The 23725-nt window shown below is 44.1% G+C and overlaps 1 protein-coding gene across 1 annotated transcript in view; it reads right to left on the bottom strand.

Annotated features, from left to right (window-relative positions):
- Positions 1–23725, bottom strand: part of LOC8026531 (flocculation protein FLO11) — an 80405-nt gene that overhangs the window by 17800 nt on the left and 38880 nt on the right. Inside the window, exon 7 of the mRNA XM_029976671.4 lies at positions 16717–16822. Within this exon, the coding sequence (XP_029832531.3) occupies positions 16717–16822 (106 nt within the window). The remainder of the gene's footprint in view (positions 1–16716; positions 16823–23725) is intronic.

Below are 23725 nucleotides of genomic sequence, written 5' to 3'. Positions count from 1 at the left end.
ACTCCATACAAAAAAAAACAAAAAAACCTTTATACTTTTTACCTTCCCCCCCCCCCCCCCCCCCCCCCCCCCCCTAAAAAGAAATAAAATGACGTGAGCATTTGGCGTCGGTGATTTTGTAAGCCGTTATTAAAGCGCAGACATCCGGTGGTTACTCTTGAAATACGTCTGTTCACACACAACGTCTGAGAGTGGTTACTAGTGTGGAAACTATAGCGGCCTTGACGTAGTTATACAAAAAGGGGAGGAGTGTCAGCATCTTGAAGACCTTTTTTATTTCACAAGTTAGAATCACTGGGCTAAAAAAGCAGCAGCATCCTTCGTTCTAAAGGCGTTTAAACTGAATAATATTTCCGAAGTATTTGAAAATAAATTACAAATCGGATATCGGTCAAAAATGATCTGGTTCTTCGTCAAAATTCTTCTGCAACGGGCTTTTACGGTGGGTGAGATGGGAAGAATTTTCATGTTACATCTGTATAATCAGGAAATGTGAGTTGGTTTCAACGATTGTGGTGCCTGCAAACACATCACCGAACATAGGAATTTAGTAGCTTTGGCATGACGAGTTGAGAGTATAATTCACGTTTTGCAGTGGCTGGCACATAAGATCATTAATAAATGTTAGAAGGATACGTCGATTGTGGAGTTTAGCTTCCTTCTTTACTGAGATAACTTCATGCTATCTTTAGCAGAGGACACTAGAAACGATTTCTGCACCCGGCAACAAACATCTGCGTGAAAAAAAGCAAAAAAAAAAAAAAAAAAAAAACTGGAAAAATATTTAGCGTGAGGCGAGGAAATCGTGTTAATGTAAGTGTTTGGGATCGTGTTGATGGATGAAATATTCACATCTGGCTTCACCACTTTTATGCCAAAACCAGATTTAAACGCATTCGTGTACACGATTCGTAATCCACCGTATACTTAACTGGAACCTTATCACAAAGCCTAAATCGTTTCTTCAGTTGCGTGTCTCGCACCTTCAGATAAAATACCGGAGACCCATCAATACCCAAAGATTTCACAGCTTCAACTGCGCTAATTTCAGCTCATCTTCAGTGGTTGTTGATTCTCCTGAGTACGCATGTTTCTATTGATGTGACATGCATCAACGCTCCAATAAAAGGCTGCGATCTCTGCAACGTCAGTGTCTATAGACCGACACGCGGGCTTGACGTCACGGAGCTGCGGCGGCGCTGCGATCGCGCCGGAGCCGGGGGGTGTGGGCAAAAGCGCGCACGTTTCGCATGGGCGTCATAGCATTTCAGCATGCCGCGAAGCTATGTTGCCGTTAATTGCACCGAAATCTACAAGAAGAGCAGCGGAGTAAGTTTTCACAAGTTCCCGGCAGACTCTGAAAGGCATAGAAGGTGGATAATATCCGTGGATCAAAAAGTATGGTCGCCTCGCGCGAACTACCGTTTGTGCGGCAAACACTTTCTTGAAGGCAAGTGCGGCTTCCATTTCAATCTCCGTCCCGAGACTTGCTTATGTGCAGGGAAACCGTTGTCTGATCGAGACCACTCGGATTTTGTTCCCATGGTGTTCGCGCAGAAAGCACCGGCCAAGCGCTCGTCGGAGGCTCGCTACGCCCGTGCTACCCAGCAGAAGGGGAACGGCGACAGAACGGCAGTGTTGTAGGCGTTACCGAAAAAAAGTAACGAAATACGTTACTCGTTACTTGCAAATAAAAGGTACGCGTTACTGAGCTACGTTACCTAAAAGTAAAAGGAACGCGTTACCGCTACCGATAAAAAGTAACGCACGTTACTTCTGATTCTGCGTTACTTTTTTAAATTATGATTTAACACATTTTACGGTTTTGACAATACAGGTAATAAATATATCAAGAAACATTATGTTCATGCAGAAACTGAACATGATTACTTTATCTCTTTTACGGTTTCACCTAAATACTTACGAGAAAAAAAGCACAGAAAATCATGGGACGCCTAAAACACGTAAAAAATTGAAGTGTAATTTCTTTAAAACTTAGGAAGTAGTAACGAGTAAAGTAACTACGTTACCTGAAATAGTAACATAAGTACGTTACCCGTTACTGTGTCGAAAAAGTAACGAGTAGGTTACTACGCTACTGAAAAAAGTAACGCGTTACCAACAACGCCGTTACTTGTAACCTGTTACCGCCAAGACTTCAGAACGGACAAAGCGTTACTGCTTGTCATGCCTTGTGGTCATGAGGGCAGGGAAAATATCATACCTTAACTTGAAGACGCTGTGTGTATTTAATCAATTAATGAATACACACACTTCCGCGGACCCACAGGCTGCTGATCCCGCCGGCAGTGCGGAAACCAACTCGAAGTAATCGTAGACCTCGAGAGACGTGTACGCCTGCACCGTGTCGGGCGTGAACTGACTTGGCGAAAACTAAATAAACGACGACGTGACCCATCGACGTCGGTGGCAGCAACTTTACGTCGAAAGTCCAGCAGGTCTTGTTTATACGGCCTAAGGATCCTCGTAGTCAACGCCGCCCACGCACAGTTTGTTTCGATACCGCTGCCGCTCACGCTCGGGCAACGAGCTCAAATAGTCGGGCACAGCATACGACATACGTTGTGAGGAAATACGACGCAGAAATAAAGATACAAGCGCCCCTACAACGTCAACGACGAGCGCACGCCATAGAGCGCAATGGCGAAAACACGGAGAGCCGGGCTGCTTTTGCCCACATAGCTACCGCGCATGCGCGACCTTCCGGCCGTGTTGGTAAACAGAGCCGCTCCGCGTGTCGGTTTATAGTTGCCCACAAAAATAGATGCTTTTTTGGTCATAGTATTTTTTTAGTCGCAAAGTGTGATTACTTTTTTCATGCGGTGCATAACAGCCTTACGTAAACAGCCTTTCCCCATAAAAGGAAACTGCGCTAACGGTGCCTAGCTCTTGCTGTGGGCATGTTTCAGTGAAATCCTTACTCGAACCCATACCTAAAAGCCGGAGTTTCGTAAAGACCCTTATCATGGTTTCGCGGCCAGAAGCGACACCTGGGACTTGGTCTGAAAATCTCAGCGCACAATAATGCAGACAACAATTTTAGCGAATTCTGAGTTACAAAACGAAAGTGCCTTTATCCTAATATAGCATCTAGTTTCATAAACACAACAAGAATGTTTTGCTATTGAAAAAGCATCGTAAAGTTTCAAGACTGAAATTAAGTTGGATATTCCATAAGCAATGATCATTTTAATCCATCGGACAACAAATTTGAACCAAAAAATCAGAAAGCAAGTTTATACTCGACTGCGATACTTATAACATCGACATACCCTAGAGTGAACGTTTTCCACAAAAATAAATTGAACTATTGCGTGATGTAACAAATGCATACTAAATCCGTACAAAAAAGGTAAAATCAGAACGCTTGTTTTGAGGCAACTGTTTCCAGCAAATGTTAAAAAAAAGACTCGCTTTTGATATTGTTTTGTTTTTGTTCCAGAAATTTAATATACCTCTATTTCTGGGCTGTGATTTGTGGTGAAAAAGGATTTGGTAAAAATATATAAAATTCGCAAAGCTATATGTAAACAATCTAAATGCAGACTATTTTTCCTGGTAGAGAGAAAAAATACTTTCCCAACTGCTCGCTACCTGTTATTTAGCGCACCTATTATACATCCTTTACAAGATCGGTAAGATTCGGAAGCGTATGATGAGAGGACCGGCAAACCTGTCGCTAGCACAGTGCGTGGGGCGTGGCCCGAGCTGTAAGCGCGCACGTCTTGGCGCTTTTTTAAAAAAAAATATTTTATTTAACCTACTTCAAGTCGCCTGGTTAGGGCATTGTATGAGGAGAGACATAAAATTTGATAACGCAAAATACAGCATGCAAGAGCACACTTATTGCACCAAAAAGTACAATAACGACCAAGATTAAAAAAAACAAAAAACTGCAGCAATGTCGATAAATATTCAAAGAAATAAATTCACATGCACACATGCATCATTCACGAGCACCGAAAAGTAATAATTCACATGATGTTTTGAATTTTCTTTTATCTGTAATTTCCACAGTATAATGGGGCAGAGTGTTCCACTCGGTAATGGAAAGCTGCAACGGGGCGTTGAAAAATTGGTTCGTACGACATTTAAGTAAGCAAATTTTACGAGGATAATCCTGACCAGAAACAAACGCGATAAAGGGGGAAGTCATAACCGCTACTTGACGGGAACATTAAAATAATAAATGTTGCGAATGAACGCAAACGGGAAACTTTTGATGTCTAATGAAGGCAAATTCGCTCCGTCTTAGTTTTACTTCAAGTAGAAGACGACGGAGTCCGCTCATAACATGTAAACAAATAGTGAGGTACATATTTTTTGTTAGCGTACAATATTAACTTACCATTTTTTTTCCGCTGCATATACCAGTTATTGAGAGCTCGGTACGTATGTCCAACTTCTCGTCAGACTCTCTGCGGAGCCGGATGGCCTTGCACCACTTGTGTGGCAGCCCCTCCATGCCATGCTGAAACCACTTTTTGCAAGCGCCCCACAACCTCACCTAAACGGCTGCTTCTAGCTTATCAATGACCGCGAAATGGCTTTCTCATGCCACCGTACAGGCGATAACCACGCGAGGCCTGGTAAGGACATACCCGTGCACGATCAGATGTCCGACAGGTCGTATGGTGTGTCAGAGATACGGCAAAACCCGCGCAGGCTCCGGTCAATTACGGCCTCACGTGAACGCACACAACGCCCAGTCGGACGTTTGATCGTGCACGGGTATGGGCCGTATGGCCTGACCAAGCCCCGAGTGTTTGTCACCTGTTCGATGGCACAAAGAAGCTCCTGCGAGGACGCCGTTTTGCAGTCAGTGATAAGCTGTAAGCAGCTGTACAGGCGTGTGTGTGAGGCACTTCGAAAAGTGGTTTCAGCATGATATGGAGTGGCTACCACACAGGTGGTCCAAGGGAGTCCAGCTACATGGGGAGTCTGTTGAGGAAGTGAAGATATGTGCCGACCTATCAGTGAGCAGTATCTACAGAAAAAAAATTGCAAATCAATATGGTACGCCCCTCCTAAAAACGATAAATTATCTTGACATAAAAGCAGAGAAGCACTTGTATTCAGTTTAAAATTTTGATTGGCAAATGTAATTACAAAGCGTTTTAAAAATTCCTCGTTATTCTTGTGCACGATGAAGATTGCGAAACCCATACGATAATCTTATGGGGAAAATGCGAAACCCGATTCCCGCTTGGACGCTCATACAGGCAACAAAAAATTTAGCGGCGTAGGAAACATCGTGGCTTAGAGGAATCACGTGTGGAGCGATGTTCCCACAGATTGCTTGATAACACGCAAAAATAAAAAAAAAAATAGAACAACGGTGATTTCGTTTTTTTTTATTAAACTAACAATTAATTACGCTTGAATTGGATATATATATATATATATATATATATATATATATATATACATTTTTTTTTTCTGTCGGTAGGGCGAAAATACATGCCCAATATGTCCGAAATGCGCTTGGTATGTCATTCGCTTCTCTTCGTGTCAAGTTCCAATCCAATTATTTGTTCCCCTTGCAAAATGTTGTGGCAGCGATGTTTACACCGGGCGAGGATAACCATATGTTTGTACTTCAATTTCGCAGCTGTGGATTGGATCCCGCACCTGCGCCATCGGAGTGCAGCGTTGAATACGCATTGATATATGGGCATTCCAATGTGTCTGAGCGTAACCATAAATGCTTATAAAAGTAATGAACGTGTGTTCTTTAAAGTATTCGTTGGTTCTCGCTTCACGGTACTTTGTTCCGCAGCAGACGGAAGTCACCCACTTTATTTCGTCCGTATGCTATACACCAACGGATGTTTACAAACAAACCGGAGCGCCCCTAGCGGCTCTCCACCGGTGCCGCGCATGCGCGATGGGGAGCGGGCAAGAATTAAGCGCACCGTTTCGCAGTAACGCAACCTTGAAAAGTTGCCTGCAACAGATGCAAAAGCTGAAGCGCGAGCGCCTGGATTTTATATTTTGCTTTTCTATCACGAGCACTCGCAAAAAAAAAAAAAAAAAATGAAAGAAGGAAAGAAAGAAAGCAAACATAAAAGCCTAAGATAGAGTAGAGGGTGTCACAAAAAAGAATTTACAGGTATTTGTTTTACCACAAAAATAAACTGGGCATCGCCAAACGCTCATTCTCTACCCAAAGGTAGCGCTAGCGGTCACAACCAGATGCCAAAGCTTCAGCCCGATCCGATACCTTACTCAAAAGTTATAGGTGATTTTCTGAAAATTTCAATAGGAGAATGGAGCCTATTTTTGCCCGTTTTTGGTTTCTGGTGCTATAGACAGAGCCCCATGTATTCGAAAAATTGAAATTTTCAGAAAATCACTTATAACTTTTGAATAAGGTATCAAATCGGGCTGCAGCTTTGGCATCTGGTTGTGACCTTTAGCGCTATATTTGGGCAGAAAAGGAGCGTTTAGCGATGTCTAGGTTATTTTTGCGGTAAAAAAGACGCTGTAAAATCTTTTTGTGACACCCTGTACACAAGCGGGAACTGGCAACACCACGACGCCATTTTGACGCCTTCACGTTGTATTCACATTTGCTGCTAGCCACGCGCTGTCTGTACTCACCCAAAAGCAGACCGGACATATGCTGTATAACACGAACTTCAAATGTGACTTTTCTTAGTGACTGCCCCGAATTTTTACGCGTAACGGAGCGATTCAGTGCCATCTCAGGAATGGCTTCCCGTCTGGCATTGGCTACACGGTCGGGCATTTGGCCAAAAACGCTGTTTTCGTTTGCCTTCACCCACTGCGGCATTTGCTGTTTCTTCATTGTTTCGTCCTGAAACCACTTGTACTGAGAAGCACAATCTCTGCGGTAGTACTTTTTTGAGGGCTGTTTATCTGGTTGAGCGCGACACGGAGGTGTAGGAATGACCTGTTCCCCCGACCTCGGACGAGCTATACTTCGTGTCGGCTTAGGTCCGAGCGCGGTCGATGTTATGAGCCGAAGGGCCAATCAAACAGCGTAAAAAGCGCAACGTCATGGCGTGCTCTCTGCGCTTGACTATACCTGCGGAGAACCAGTGCACAGAGAGACGGCCCGACTGGTCCTATCAACTACAGAGGGCACTTCATAACCTTGTGCCTCTTTCGCAGTTTGATTGGCCCTTCGGCCCCTAACATCGGCCGCGCTCGGACCGAAGCTGAAACGAAGTACCGGCTGAACTCGACGATATGAGCAAGTCTCTTGCACCGTGTGCTGCATCGCTGCCGTAAAAGCTTTAGAAGTATATTTTGCCTAAACCACTCCTTCGTTTGCGGTAGAACGTAGCACATAGGCCACATTTTTGCTTTCCATTTTTTAGGACTGAGCTCGGTGGCAGTACTTGCCGCACTCATTCGCAATAAAGAACTACTCTGTTGCCGGCTCGCGCAGTATCGGAGCAAGCATTCAAGTGCAGGATAGTTCCACCCAGACGATGATTGACGTGAATTGTTTTCTGGAGAAACCAGGCAAGTAATGCCGACGCGTTTGGCATTAGAGAAAATAGACTATAAAAAGAGTTCTATGTGCTACGTCACTGGTGATGGCTGGGCTGCTTAGAAGACAGGTTTTTTTTTTATTGTTTACGGAACTGGTGCGACAGACATGTAGTGATGTAGTGGATGACTTCATTTGAAATCCGGCACGCTAATAAAGTACAATTTGTAATTTTTACGAAAAAGAAAACTGTTTGAAGACATTTTTCTAATAAAAAAAAAAGTGCAAACGGCAAGCCCGATGGAATTTTTTTTTTCTTTTTTAAGTTAAGCAACATTGTAGCGTTCAAGGCAGAAACTGACTTATTTCTTACCTATCGGGAATCGCATGTTTGATCTCCTTCCCTTTCCTTGTTGCCTCAGCTAATGCGCTCAAACGTTTTTGAAAAACTCTTTGAATACACAGTATTATGCTAAATCAATTTACCAGTTTATAAGCGTTTTGATTATAAAAAAAGTAAAACTTTCTCTCTGATGATATTCGACAAGATTTGACAAACTCGGTCGTGCAACCTAACTGAGTTTTTCTATTAATATTGAAATATCTCCAGAAAAATTTGAGTTAGATTTTTGCATTGGCTAAAGGCAATGAAATATTTTTTTTTAGTAAGGACGAAAGTAACATTATCTAAATAGAGGAGGAATTGAAAAATCTTGCGAGCTCAAAATAAATTTAAACAAATGGCCTTTTTATATTTAATGTTCTAACCTATTTGTTCTCAGGAAGCGGGTTTTGGAGAAATAATACGAAAAATATACTTTGTTCGTAAGGCCTCCTATGATAGCTCGAATATTGTCATGCGCGTGTCTTGAACGTTGATAATACAGTTGAGTAGCCAAAACACAGCCGCCCGAAAATGTTTACATCTTACATTTTTTTTTTTTTGCGTGTCTGGCATATAAAGGATTGATTCAGTACTTGTTTTAAGTAGTTTAAACTACACCGAAAGGGCATATTAGCGACCAGCAGCGCGCCCGTATTGGTAATTTATGATGCACTTATAGAACACACTTTGGAGGAATGGGGCTGTTTAAAAAAAATTGGGTTGTGTGTGTGTTTATACAGCCTAGAACTTGGTCTGCCTCACAGGGGCGACGAGTCTCCCAGCTGTAGATGAGAAATTTAGCCAGTGCGGTACAACCGCTAGCCTGGGGTCTTTAACGTGCATCACGCAGTAGTGATACACGACCGCACGCCGGTACGATGCTCATCCAGATCGAAACGGGCAGGGGTGGGGCTCGAACCCAGGATCCCTGGGTTCTGCAGCGGCTGTTGACACGAAAGCCGCTCGATGTGTTTGCGTTTGTCTTGCAAGTAGCGTCAAATGCGGCAGTGCACGAGGCCTCTGTCCTGAGCGACTCGGAAGCAAATGGAGGCACAGCACTGAAATGAGGGGCCCTTGAAAGCGAATGGCGGAGCAGCACCCGCTCGTAGCACGTGTCTCGCGCGTTTCCACAACAAGAATTGGCCGTACTCGTAAAAAAAAAAAGTTTTTGTCAAGGGGTTTCAGTTGACACAATATACGTCATGCATAGTGCCTTCATACACACGCGCGCTTGCGCTTGTGTGGTGACATCTCAGCCCTTTTTCCGCCCAATCGTTCTTTTTATGCATTTTGATGTGCGCGCAATCCGGTGTCACTCAGCTCGAGCGCGTAGCTTTGGCTAACGCCATTTTACCGCCCAAGTCACGCACCGAATGCACCAGAGCGTCACGCGCTGGCACATTCAGGGCGACAATGGATGTCTTCACCCTCAGGCAGACAGACATGTAGGCACCCTACTCATGCAAAAATCGAAGCGATCCTAGCGGCGTAGTGCGGCGCCAAACACCTTGGGAATCCATTGGTTACGGTTTCGGTTCCGATTTGCCAACCTCAATTGACGACATCTTCTCACGACCAGAAACACTGCATGTGTATTTTCGATCCTCTCCTGAAATTTACGATACCGTAGGTGTCGCCTACCAATACGGATAGAATGCTGGGGCACATTTTTGGGGGCTCCCAATGAAGCAGAGCCGATCACCCTGTTCCTTCGTGTCCTAGGCTTCTGAAATAATCCTTGATCCGGGAGAGTAATGAGAGACTCTATAGCGGTAACAGGGCCGATAGAAAGGTATGGGACGCGGCGGCCGTACTTCTCGTTAAGTCCAGGGAGGTCCTTACGGCCACTGGAGATCCGTGTTTCAACAAGGGCTCTCACGAAGATGAATGGGGTGCAATGCGAGCGAGCGCCGACTTCGTTTTCATGCAGTGCTGAGATGCACTACCTCGCCAAAGGGGAAATTGAAATCGAAACCATGCCATTCATTTCCTCGAGAAAAAAAGGTTCCATTATGTAACGCGCGCGCTTTCGCGCGCTGGTATTTACGAAAGTAGCCTATTGATTCTGACCTCGTATAATTCCGAAAACAGTCGCTTACTTAAATGCGTGTTAAATTTACCCTTTTACGATACGCTATTGAATTTATGTTCACTAAAAAGCGTTAGTTTTGATTCTTTTGAAAATAGTTATTTTAATATAAATCCTCCACTAGGTCACAATTTGCCGAACCTTGTCACATATCGCGCAAAATATAGTTTGGCATTAAAAAAATAGATTCAATATATTAAACAAATTTAAAGTCAGTTATTGTAATGACCCTTATTTCGAGCGTTTCACAAAAAGAAGAAAAATAATAAACAGGTGGGGAGAAAAAGGAAGAAGTTCGAACATGCAATCCCCGAAAGGCAAAAAATAGTCATTTCCGCCTAGGTTACTTAACTTACAGAAAAAAAAAAACACACACACACAAAAAAAAAAAAAAAAAACAGTTCGCCAAACTTAAATTTTGCGCGCTATTTTTTTCTGTTTTTCTTTTTTCTGTTAGGAATGCTTTCGATTCTGTCTTTTGGGGGAGGTGGGTTAAAATTAAAAAAAAATATATGTTAGAGCAATTTTAGTCTGCTTGATTTGAAATGAAACTACGCAGTGTTGGTTTGTCTCTAAAGGACTTCGCAACATCGTAATTACAATGAACCAAATTACCGTGTTAAACAGAAGCATACTTGGCAGTGTCTAGAGCTACGTAAATACACAGAGTGTCGCATAATTAGTTGGATTCCATGCTCAACGTGAACATTTTAAGAGTGTAGGCGAGGAAGGGAACGTCGGAGTGCCCAACGGGAGCGCACGAAACCTGGCAAGGGGAACGCCCGCTTCAGTGGCTCGGCATCTCGGTAAGACAAGAGAAGGTCGGCGATGGCGGCTCAATCTGGCGCGCGCTGAAAGCGTCTATAGCATTGAGTATACGAGCGAACGCAGGCGCCGTGCGTTTGCGTTAGCGTTGCGTGTTCCAGACTGAGCGTGCGTGCAGCCCCATAGCTGCGTCTTGAATTGGTGACTGGTGACGGCGCGCGCGCGCAGCCTGGATCACGCAACGATAACGCAAAACACACAGCCCTTGCATTTCTCTCATACGCAATACTAAAACGTTCTACTATAGTCTATGATTGGTTAACAATGCAATGTATGCTTCGCCTTGAGAGCGAGCTTTCTGCTTACAAGAATGAAACCACCTGCCCGGTTTGATGGCTACCGTACTGACCCTAATGTTTCTCGAAACGCTATCACTAACCATTTTTTTTTCCAATGATTCACGAGCTGTTTGATTGTATGTTTCTTATATTATCACTATCGCTCATTTGTTACAGTTTTTTCCTTGCATCTTCTTGTACCTGCTTTCTCCCTCAGCAATGCTTTCGGGCCCTTATGATATATGTGCAATAAATAAATAAATAAATAAATAAATAAATAAGCAAATAAATATACACCCGGTCGCGCGCAAAGCAAAGACCACCGAATGTCAAAAAGCGCAGGTTAGAGAGGCTGAGTATCCATTTAATTCTTAGTCTGTCGCCGAACATAGCAAAACCACTACAAATGACAAAGGCGAGATAAATAGTAATTAAATATATTTACGGCTGTATTTTGAACTATAAATCAAACCGCCATACGCGAAATTGCATTTAATGTGAAGCGTACGGGTTAACGCGACGGACCGTGGTGGTGGTGGGGGGGGGGGGGGGGGGGGGGGGGGGGTGACTTACAACGTTTCGATGAGCGACACTTGTCAACACGCGTAGGTGGTTGGCAAATTGGTTGGCAGACGGCCAACTCTGCTACATTATACACTTGTGCCACGCCACGCTCCACACGGTCGCGAAATGTGAATTGACTTCCGTTAAAATGCACATCTGCATTAAAAACGCAAATTTCTGTTTCTTGAAAAAAAAAGTTGTAGAGCCGAACGCAAACATATCGAGGGGCTTTAGTAGAGCCCATCCGCTTCACGTGAAATGACTTCACGTGAAATGGAGGACCAGCGAAGCTGTTATCTTTCCGACAACTTTACGACGTCTATACCATTTACATATGACTGCAATGAAGACACGTAGACGACTTCGTTATTTAATTCGTAGTGACTAAAGTGATCATTGCCTTATGGTCACTTATGGGCAAGTTCTAAACCCAACTTTTCGGGGCACTCCTCGAGGACAGTTTTTCTTCCGATTGAGCCCAAGTCTCTTTATCAGCATCGCGGAAGCGAAAGAAAAGGAGGTTAGATCGGCGCGTTCTGCCCTCAGCCTCGTCACAGCGCGCTCTTAGCCGAGATAGGTCGGTGACCGTAGATGACAGCAAGGGATCAGGACCTCACTGTCTAATAATGCCAAGCAAGGCTGACTCACGGGAGTTTTTTGTTAACATACATGAACGCATTTTTTTCACAGATCCTAGCAAATAGCAGCTTCGCTGTAAAAACGTGCGTGTCGTAAGTCGTGACGAGATATATGTGAGACGCCGCGCTTAGTGCCACCAGATAAAACCAACGCAGACGGCCTGAACGCAGCTTTCCATGCTTGCTATGTTAGTGGTAAACTTCTTGAACAGAAAAGTAAAGACATCATCTCCGTTCTTTCCGGTTGCGCAAACTCTTTTTATCTTTATCATTTGCTCTCTCTCACCGATTAAGACGGCTCGGACTCGAGCTTTTGAAAAAAAATTCCCTCCTCTTTCTCCTCACCTTGCGTGCCATTTTAATTGCCCCAAGATAACTCGGGGCAATCTCACGCTTGGTTTGGAATACAGTAAGAGCGTAGTGAAAGGCAAAAATAAACACGGAAACACCACTACAAGTGCACTTTCATGGCGCACTTTCTGAGCATGATTAGATTAGCTGCGAAGAGCATGCTTCAAGAAAAATTATGAACGTCGCGCTTTTGCCGTTTCTCATTACTCATGCGCCACCGCGCACACTTTTATCATCTATATACTTTTTTTTTTTTTGCTGTTTTACTTTTGGGCTTATACGATGACGACGCCTGGATTGTCCCGAGGAAGCTGGCGGCATTCTTTCCAGGAAGTCGTTACTTTTCCGCGCAAAGGGGGTTTTAGTCAGCGGTAGAGTCGTTTGTACTTCGCGAGCCATCTAGAAATGCCGAAAGACCAACCACTGCTGCTGGGAGCTTGGCAATCCGGGAATGGTACGTTCCTTCCGTCACATTGTGTTGACTGATGTTTAATGTTTACGTTTTGCATTAGGTACGCCGTACAGGATACTGGAGTCTTGGGGAAAAAGCTGTCACAAGGAGCGCTTGACAAAGTCACAGGACACCACATTGAACATACAAAACAATTTCCAGCATTTCAAAAAAAAAAAAAAGAAAGGAATCAACAATGGACACATATAACCACACAGACGAAAGATATCTATTAAGGTATAGTGAAGCAGAAAAAGGAGAAGAGGCTGCATATGCACAACAGCGCCCAAAATTTACTAATAATACGCAGTTTTTTTAAACAAAAAAGTAGATTGGGGTTGAAATAACTACGCAATTTTATAAACGTGATATCTATTAGATCTACATTTTCGGCACTTAATACATTTAGTAATCTTGGCAGTTTGTTTTTCAGGATATCTTGCCCGCAGATTGTTCTACGAGTGCTAACTTTCCAAGACTCACTATGGCACATACTTTGCAAGTTAGCTAGTTCATTTAAAAACGATGATTTAGTTTCGACTTCTTGTTTAACTGCCTTACAAAGTTAATAGTCGTACATTTGGAATTGGTAATAAATTATATTTTATGGACAATGCGTGAAAGTAAGAAGGAACATTTTCCACAACTCTTAAGCCGGGGTCCCACTGCTTGTACATCACACAAAAGACGGTGTGCATACAGACTCAAACTCGAGTCACTGTGAGATCCGTGCTTCGAATGCCGCATGGCAATGAGTTCAAGGAGTAATAATTGGACCGTGGCATTCAAACCACGGATACTGACCCCGTAAGTGACTACGTCACAACATGGCGTCTGGGTTCAAACAAACCGTTGCTAGGGACGTTGCTATGGATTAATGCATGGACACTCCACATGAGGCTAGATTTTTGCTTACAAATAAGTAAATAATTTTTTTTTTGTAAGACACCTAACTTCTTGATATCTTAATTATGAAGATATTGTTGTAGTCTCAGTGTCGTATTGCAACGATGAAAGCCATTTCTGATGTATTGCACCCCGCTTTGCTTTGGTAGCAGACGACACGATAGATTTGCTGGCCTCTGTTGCAGCGGGCGTCTTCATTGAATTGCGTCGGTAAACGAGCGACAAAAACAAGTGCATCGCCATGGCCGTAGAGGCATCCGCAATGCGCGCTTTTTTTCTGTGAAGAACCCAGCTTAGTTCAGAAGGGTGAAAATGCCGTCAAATCACACCACGTCATGCAGATCAGTTACGACGACGACCTGAAGTGCATTACCGGCGTAGTGCAGGCCAGCATGGGAAACAAATCGTACGCCGTCGAGGTAGGTAGTTTGTTATTTTTATCATTGAGGTTGTCAGGTTATAAGAGAATTGCATGTATATCGCGATTTCGCAGTATCTCGCTTCTTTTTTTTCTCCCTTGGTATACATCGAATTCCTTGAATGTGCTTTTTTGGTGAAGATCTCCATCGAACCCGCGATGCGAGTACAAACTGTAATAAACTCACCTTATGTTTTTTATCCAGGTCTTTCGCGCTTTGGAGTCTTTCGGAAATCTGGAGAAACTGCAAGAATCTTTCTCCACGCGATGTGAACAACCAGGTAGTCCGCAAACAAAATTTGGGATGTCATCCGATCGCCTGAAGTGCTTTTCTCACCGGTTCAATGCGATCTTTTAGCAGACGATCATCTCGATCGACGACCGGACTTTCGATAAACCATATTTTGCATCGCACCCCACTATGAATTTTTATAACACTCTGAAACTCATTATATTTCAAACAAATGCAATCTCAGGATATTGTTTTTATTCACACGATTCAGACGCCGGCGCCGGCTTGGCCGGCGGGCGTGTGGGCATACGGCGTACTACTCGCATTCGTCGTCTGCTGCAGGCATCTTGAGGATCGGAAGTTGCAGTCGTAGATATTTCAGGAACAAGCGATTACCGGCACACTTCTGTCGAAACATAAATGACATTCAAGCTTTCTATATCTGTGTTTTTTCAAAGTTTAAATCCTACTCCTGATTTTTGAACGGTCGTGTTTTCGTAGCGAAACCTAGCCCCATGTATTTGTCCATAACAACGACCCTAGCAACGGTTTGTTTGGACCCATGACGTCACACTTACGGAGTCAATTTGGGTGGCTCGTGTTTGCAGACTGTCTTTTGTACAGTGGTCTGAGCAGTGTGGCTTTAGGAACAGTTTTTCAAAACATGACTTTTTTGTAAACTTTTTGTGTTGTGGATTTTCAGACTGAATGACAGTAGTTAGGCTTGGATAACAACAAACTGTTATAAATCAAAAACATAATATTTTGTTGCAGTATATGCCGATCACGATAGACAAGTCCAACTATTTGCGACAATTTTGCGGCTAGGGAATCAGCACGTGAATCCCACGAAATATATATAATCTAAGATGGACATACATATATCTTCATTCGACACACCGAGGAGAAATTCAGAACTGTTCCGCGAGAAGCCGAGATTTTTTTACTACGGTTTTAGAGGTGAATACGAGCCTAGAGCCTCTAAATGAGTTACGTTTCAGAGGAACGACACTCGAGCCATCTTGGTGCTTAAAATCAGTGTTGCCAGAGTTATTTTGGCGCGATAGTTGCGATGGCAGGAAGCGCTTTTTCCGTCCTCCACAGACGTTAACGCAGTCAGCGGCAGAGCAAAAGAATATCGCCCGAGCTTCCCGACACCCTATCCCAAGCTCAAAAAGGCTTATTTTCATATCGTAAACCTCCCCCAATCGCGCCAGCACTGTACTTGACACCAAAATGGCGGCGCCCGCGAGATCGCGGAATAGAGTGCTGATACTCTAAACGCACATGATTAGAGTAGCTCTATTGACCAACACGCGGCCCTGACGTCACGGAGGTGTGGTGGCGCTGTCGACGGCACTGAGCATGCGCGGACGCTTCACTTCACGCTAATCTGGTTTCTGCGCACGCGCAGTGCCCACACCTGGCGTGGGCAAACGCAGGCTTGTTTGAAAACAGCATGTCGGTCTATATACACCGACTCAACTCTTTTACGTCACGGCACTGCGGTGGCGCTGCTGTCGGTATTGCGCATGCGTATAGGCTTCTTCTCAAGAGAGAGAACGCGTTTCTGCGCGCGCGCAGTGCCCACACCTGGTGCGGGTAAACGCCGACTTGTCTGTGCACGGTCTGTCGGTCTATAGACGCTTTTAAGCGGCTGTTCGTGGGCGCCGCTATAACCGACCTTCGGTTTTTGTTTCCTCTTATCCCCGTTTACTTCACTTCATCATTACCATAGTAGGTCGGGTGTTTGTAATTTTAGATTCTGTTTGGTTCTTCTTCCCAGCATTGACCTTTTGCGGAGGCTCGTCCACGCCCGTTTCGGTGGCTCGGAATCTCGGTAAGAAAGGTCAGCAATGGCGGCTGTAATCTGGCGCATCTTTAAAAGTGTCTGTACTTCGTTTCGCTTTAAGTCCGCCCTCAGTCGACGAGCGCAGTGACGATGCACTTTTTAATGCTGATTGATTGGCTAATTTGAATCGTAGCGTCGGTTACGGTCGGACTTGAAGTGAAATGAAATACAGTCAGCCCCCAAAACAACTTGTGAGATGGAACGTAGATGAATATTGGTGCTACACGTCACGTGCCCCGCTCACCTTGACGAGCTCGTTGGCGTCCATGAGTCCGAACTCGACCATTTCCCGGGTGAGCACTCCCATGATGCTGTAGAACTCGTCCGCGCTGTTCACACTCATAATGCGGCTGTTCGAAAAGAGAAGAGAGAGGTCACGAGGTTAGCGAGAGATTAAGTGGGCTGTGAAGCTGTATATTTAAAGAGAAACTGAAGGCGTTCTGTAGTTAAGGAAATAAATCTTAAATCGCTTTCGTTTGGCCCCCAGTATCACGAATATTGAGATTATTTTTTTCATTTAGTACACGGAGGCTGCAGGAAATCATTTTCAAAGTATCGTTGAAGCCTCTCCTTTCCCGGAGCGTGACGTCATATCGAAAGTTTTCGGCTTCTGCGCTCTCGCACATCTTCAGCGCCCGTCAAAGCTCTCTATGCACGCGTGCTCTTGCTATTTTCAAAAACGCCAGAAAAAGACGTCATGACTGGTGTTAGTGCGTGGGCATATTCGCTCTTTCTCGCGTGAGTTGAAACATGGTGGCGCCAGTGTGCAAATGGGAGACAACCACTTCCGGTTCTGAACTAGACCGCGGGTTTTGCACTATTTGTGAAATCGAATATACACGCTGTTTTCTGGAAATGCTCACTGATAGCACCGCCAGGCTTAATTCACTCTTATGATAAAGGAATGCTGAGTAGAATATGAGAAACTATATGTGAACCGGAAGTGTGCCGGGGATACCCAGTAGGTGGCGCCACTGCGTTTGTAGCCGAACACAAAATGGCGAATACCTGGCAAGCTTGCAATTGTAGGCGCTGCCGACACGAGCGAAACGCACTTGGCGGTCGAAAGATCCTTTTATGACGTAACGACTGGTCGGAGGGTTTTCGTGTTTTCTCGCATTTAGTCACATCTTCGGAAAAAGGAAACGTGATATTCGGATTCACGGGATACAAATATTTCATAGTCGGTGACAGGTCAAGAACGAAGTGGAGCTCCTCCCACCCCTTTTCACTTCAGCGGAGCGAACGTAGAGAGGAGGTCGCCTTCTCTCCAGCGTTCGCACTACTAAAGTGGAAAGGGGTGGGAGGAGCTTCCACTTCCTTCTTGACCTGTCCCCGACTATAGTATTAATCTCTAACTCGAGTTTTTTTAAGAACTTCTTCAATTTACCTTCAACAATACGATACGTAGTTAGCGCATCTCCAGAAGTTGCGACAAAGGTCTGGGTTCACGGATTATTCGATAGAACTGCCATTTAATAATTCAAACATCCTAAAGTGCACGGCGGAGTTTGGGTCAAAGGTGGCGTCCGATCTTGCCCGTGGTTTGCTCCCAACGCCGGCGCCAGCTCTCACTTCACAAGTTGTGCCCAGTGGGATAAAACACACGGACGCGAGAGCGTAGACTCTCATAATGCTTTGTTTACACGAGGATATATCGCGAAAAGAGGACGTCCGATCTTGCCCGGCGTTTGCTCCCAACGCCGGCGCCAGTTCTCACTTCACAAGTTGTGCCCAGTGGTATAAAAAAACGCGGACGCGAGAGCGTGGACTCTCATAATGCTTTGTTTACGCGAGGATATATCGCGAAAAGAGGACGTCCGATCTTGCCCGGCGTTTGCTCCCAACGCCGGCGCCAGTTCTCACTTCACAAGTTGTGCCCAGTGGTATAAAAAAACGCGGACGCGAGAGCGTGGACTCTCATAATGCTTTGTTTACGCGAGGATATATCGCGAAAAGAGGACGTCCGATCTTGCCCGGCGTTTGCTCCCAACGCCGGCGCCAGTTCTCACTTCACAAGTTGTGCCCAGTGGTATAAAAAAACGCGGACGCGAGAGCGTGGACTCTCATAATGCTTTGTTTACGCGAGGATATATCGCGAAAAGAGGACGTCCGATCTTGCCCGGCGTTTGCTCCCAACGCCGGCGCCAGTTCTCACTTCACAAGTTGTGCCCAGTGGTATAAAAAAACGCGGACGCGAGAGCGTGGACTCTCATAATGCTTTGTTTACGCGAGGATATATCGCGAAAAGAGGACGTCCGATCTTGCCCGGCGTTTGCTCCCAACGCCGGCGCCAGTTCTCACTTCACAAGTTGTGCCCAGTGGTATAAAAAAACGCGGACGCGAGAGCGTGGACTCTCATAATGCTTTGTTTACACGAGGATATATCGCGAAAAGAGGACGTCCGATCTTGCCCGGCGTTTGCTCCCAACGCCGGCGCCAGTTCTCACTTCACAAGTTGTGCCCAGTGGTATAAAAAAACGCGGACGCGAGAGCGTGGACTCTCATAATGCTTTGTTTACGCGAGGATATATCGCGAAAAGAGGACGTCCGATCTTGCCCGGCGTTTGCTCCCAACGCCGGCGCCAGTTCTCACTTCACAAGTTGTGCCCAGTGGTATAAAAAAACGCGGACGCGAGAGCGTGGACTCTCATAATGCTTTGTTTACGCGAGGATATATCGCGAAAAGAGGACGTCCGATCTTGCCCGGCGTTTGCTCCCAACGCCGGCGCCAGTTCTCACTTCACAAGTTGTGCCCAGTGGTATAAAAAAACGCGGACGCGAGAGCGTGGACTCTCATAATGCTTTGTTTACGCGAGGATATATCGCGAAAAGAGGACGTCCGATCTTGCCCGGCGTTTGCTCCCAACGCCGGCGCCAGTTCTCACTTCACAAGTTGTGCCCAGTGGTATAAAAAAACGCGGACGCGAGAGCGTGGACTCTCATAATGCTTTGTTTACGCGAGGATATATCGCGATGCAAAAAAAAAAAAAGAAATATATATATATATTTCAGAAGTCACAGGTTCGTTGGTATTCATTTCGCAACGCCGCACAAAATTCCCGAGATGGAACATAACACCAAACATTAGGGTCCCTCATTGCGCTGGGCGAAAGGCGATTTCTGCATGTTAGCTGCTTTGAAAATATTCGTTCGACCGTGTTAAGTGCCATGCACGAATTTGTGTAGCATGCATTTGGCCTGACCTTATCTCAACCTAAAGAACCGACGCAAGACCAGTACAGTACAGCAACCTGGCGCTGTCTTGTTTCCCAACCCCCAAAACCGGCATCATAAACGTTTAGCGATACTCTCAGTTTCCAGAAGGCAGATGCCTATGTTGCCGGCACTCTCCATCAAATAGTTTTACGAGTACCATTTGTACACTAAATAGTTGTTTTTAGAATGAAGAGATACTACCACTAATCGGGCCGATAAGCCTGGTAATCTTCCAGAGCCTTTTATATTCTTGAGCTGATCTCGAGAGTGGTCTGGAATCCTATAACACGCACACAGTCTTTAAGCATTGAATCAGCCCAAAAAAGAATGATACACATTTTATATGACCGACACTTTCAGCGTCGATTTTATTATTTATTATTATCAATTTCTTCTTCATAATGTTTTACTTAGGTCTTTGTCAAATAGAACATTCGAGCGTGATCTTATTATTTGTTTGCACAGGGGGTTAAATGGTTGGATTGATGCTAGCCTACTTCTGAATTCTGTTGATTTCCATGTTCCTTGTCGCGTTACCAGAAATGTTACTGTTTCTTACGTTCAATCCATGTCCAGACTGTCACCACTGTCCCGTGTGCAACTTTCATTTAATAAAATCGCATCCTCTAGCTTGGACATTTTCACAGATCTCCCAGTTTTTCGCCGGAACTTGGCAAGTCTAGTTGAAAGTTGAAACTGTTACATTTTGTGTGAATGTACCCTCTATTAGTAGTCATGTTAATTTGTACATTTGATGCTGTGCGTGTGTTGTGTATCTCTTTTTTATCTTGTTTGTGCCAATGTGAAGACCCGCGTGGTTGCTTTATGGCACATAAAATAAATAATATTAATAATAATAATATTATTATTATTATCTCTCTCAGTGCGCACAGGTGGTCGAGTTCATCCTCGCCTACTCTTCTGGTCACATGACCTCCCCGTTAGCCAATCAGCGTCAAGCACCTCACTCGTCCTCTCCCACTCGTCAACCAATCACTGTCGAGCTTTGCGGTCACGCTTTTATTTAGGCTTCCCGAAATGCCGAACACCTAATCAACGAACGTTTCACGTTAAAACAACTTCTCTCTGAAAGCGCGATAGTGTGGGAAAGCTGTAGCGTGTATTCTGTTGATCTTCCTGGCAGCCACAAAATGAACTACTGCATTGTACCTTTCAACAAATTAATAATTATAAGGCCCAGAGAGCTCTGAGAATATGATTGGGTGACATTTTGTTCTTCTCTGGCTTGCTACAGAAAGATGAAAGATGAATAGCTCTCAAAGTAAAATCGCATCAGAAATTTTAGCAGACGGAATTGATCGAGTCGCTATAACGTTAATTTCATTTTGTAAGCATAAAGAACATGAAACGTAAGATACGTGCGACGACATTCTGTTTTGCTTAGCAACGATGCCTGCAAGACACGCGCACACAACATCAAAACGTGTAGGCGGGCGGTTCCGTCTTTACACAATTTCTACCCTTAAGAATTAAGCCCTAATATTATACCATATAAAAAATTAAAAAAAAAAACGCGTTCGTTTTCGGTTTTCTGCGCTATATTTCGTTTCAGCTTCAGTCCAAAAGCAGCCGACGCTACTAGGTAAGAAGACCAACCAATCAGCGTCAAAAGCGAAGGGCACATGGCCTTTTTTTCTTCATGATTGGTTCAGCATGAAAGAACAGAGACACGATGAATTTCATGATGATGCGCTTTTGATGCTGTCTGATTGGTGCCATTAACTCATAACGTCGGTTGCGCCTGAACTTAAGGTGAACCAAAATATAACGACCCCCCCCACCGGCCCCCTCAAAAAAAAAAAAAAAAAGAAAAAAGAAAACTGGTATTTTTTTTGCAATTTGCCGTTGCGTTGATCGAGACCGATCGCAACACAGCTGAGGACACAGTGCACGTGTCCAATCAATCCGGAAGCTGCATTTACTTTTTATTCTTTTTAAATATGTTTCACTGCTAGGAAGTGCGCACGCATCACGATCAAGTCAGAAAGCATACCGAACGAGAAAAAGAACAATTTGCCTGATCTTGAAATTAACATTGCGTAATGGACATGATGTTTTTGGTCCAATAATTTTAAACCTGTTTAAAAGAAACTGAAGCGTGTCCTTTCCCGCCAAGCATTTGGGAGGGCCAATCGTTTCAATCTACGTAAAGAGCTCGACAAATGCCGAGAGTAAAAAAAAAGTCTGAACATTATAAAAGAAGGCCCGCGTTATGTCACTGAGCACGATACCTCATATTGCTCAATGCCACAGCGCAGGTATTTTCTTTCCAGGTAGAGACATATTTTTAGCGTCGTCATTCGTCGAGCCCTTTACATAGATTGAAGCGAACGGATCTCCCAAACGCTTGGCGGCGAAGTAGAGGCTTCAAATGTTCTACAACGGGCTTGCATCATGCAGCATTATAGGTACACTCGTGAAATTCGGGAACTCCGATCAAATTTCGAGCCGAAACCAATGACTAAGATTTCTTCACTTCAAAAATATACGACAAAAAAAAAAAATGATTACGTTATAAGAACGCGGGGACTCTCGAAAACTGGCATTCAAATTCCCTTTTCAGTTTTTTTTTTCTCGGAAGGTTATCAGCGTGTCCGCTTTGGTTGAAGTCAAATTGGACAAAGGTGTTTTTTTAACATAAAATATTTTAAGTTGAAATCCCTAACCAGACAAATGTTCCTGTCCGTCCGTGCATTTCACCGCTAAATACGGCGAAGAAATTGACGTCACGTGATGTCGGGTCACGTGACACCGTGAGGTTTGAGTGTCAAGTTTCGGTTCACGTGATACGCAACGTCAGGTCACGTGACGTCATTTTTTTTCTTTAGATTTGGAGGAAAAATAAATTAAAAATATATTCTTTCCCTTTCCGAAACGAGTGTTGAATAGATTCCAAAGAAATGTAAAGGATCGTTCCTTAAATACTGCACTACGTGCTTTTTGACTTCAAAGAGAAAGGTAGGCGGAATTTTATTTGTTTCGTGCACCTTGATCAAAAAACAAAACAAAAAAAAACACACACACACAAACAAACAAAATGAAAAACCGAACAAAAAACCAACACCTTTAGAATAGCCGACTTGAGCACTTCGGATGTGCGAGCGGCGAGAAATCCACGTACAAAAGTGACGTGGCGGCCGTCGTCGCTGCGATCCCGTACCTTCGGTTTCACCACATATTCTTAAATCCAAAAGTTTGGGCAGGAAATATCTACAGAAATAGATATGGTACTATCCATAAATAGTATGCCTCGTAAGATAACAAAAATCTAGCTTAAAAAAAAGCGTAAATTTAAAATTTAGGAATAGAAAAAAAAGGCGAGTTTTTCGCTTATGAAATGTTCAAGGTAATGACGGGAACAAAAAAAAAAAAAGCAGTTTATTTTCCCGAGGGTGTGTTTGTTTTTAAAACAAACCAGGCTGCCAGAGCACTGAATTAGAGAGCACTGCGGCGACTTATATTATGCGGTGGAGAAACATGTCTATCTCTCGCGACCCACGCACTATTGTCCCTTTGAAGCGTGGCGATACCCCGAATTCGGGGGAGAAGCAGTCACTCAAATATTTTTTTTTTGCGAAAAAAAAAACGAAAAAAAAAACGATAACAACAAGAATACGCCAACAACAATTTGATGACTTTATTATCTTTTTCGTTTGCTAATGCCTTAGCCAGTAAATTCCTCCAAAAACTGAGCCGAGCATATATAAGGCACACAAAGTAAAAATCGAGACAAACAAACAAATAAAACGACATAATGTCACCAGTATATATATATATATATATATATATATATATATATATATATATATATATATATATATAACGGGCATGGTGGCGGGAGGCCGAAGGCGTGGGTATAAAACTGAGAAGAAAAAAACCCTTAGTGAAAAACAGCAACAACGGACGATTTAATCTTCGACGTTTCGGCCGGAGTCCGGCCTTCTTCAGGACGAAGGCCGGACTCCGGCCGAAACGTCGAAGATTAAATCTTCCGTTGTTGCTGTTTTTCACTA

Source organism: Ixodes scapularis, unplaced genomic scaffold, assembly GCF_016920785.2.
Source record: "Ixodes scapularis isolate PalLabHiFi unplaced genomic scaffold, ASM1692078v2 PGA_scaffold2__306_contigs__length_199485367, whole genome shotgun sequence".
Classification (NCBI taxonomy): domain Eukaryota; kingdom Metazoa; phylum Arthropoda; class Arachnida; order Ixodida; family Ixodidae; genus Ixodes; species Ixodes scapularis.
Note: the sequence above shows the minus strand (reverse complement) of the source record. Positions and strands in the feature narration are given on the sequence as shown.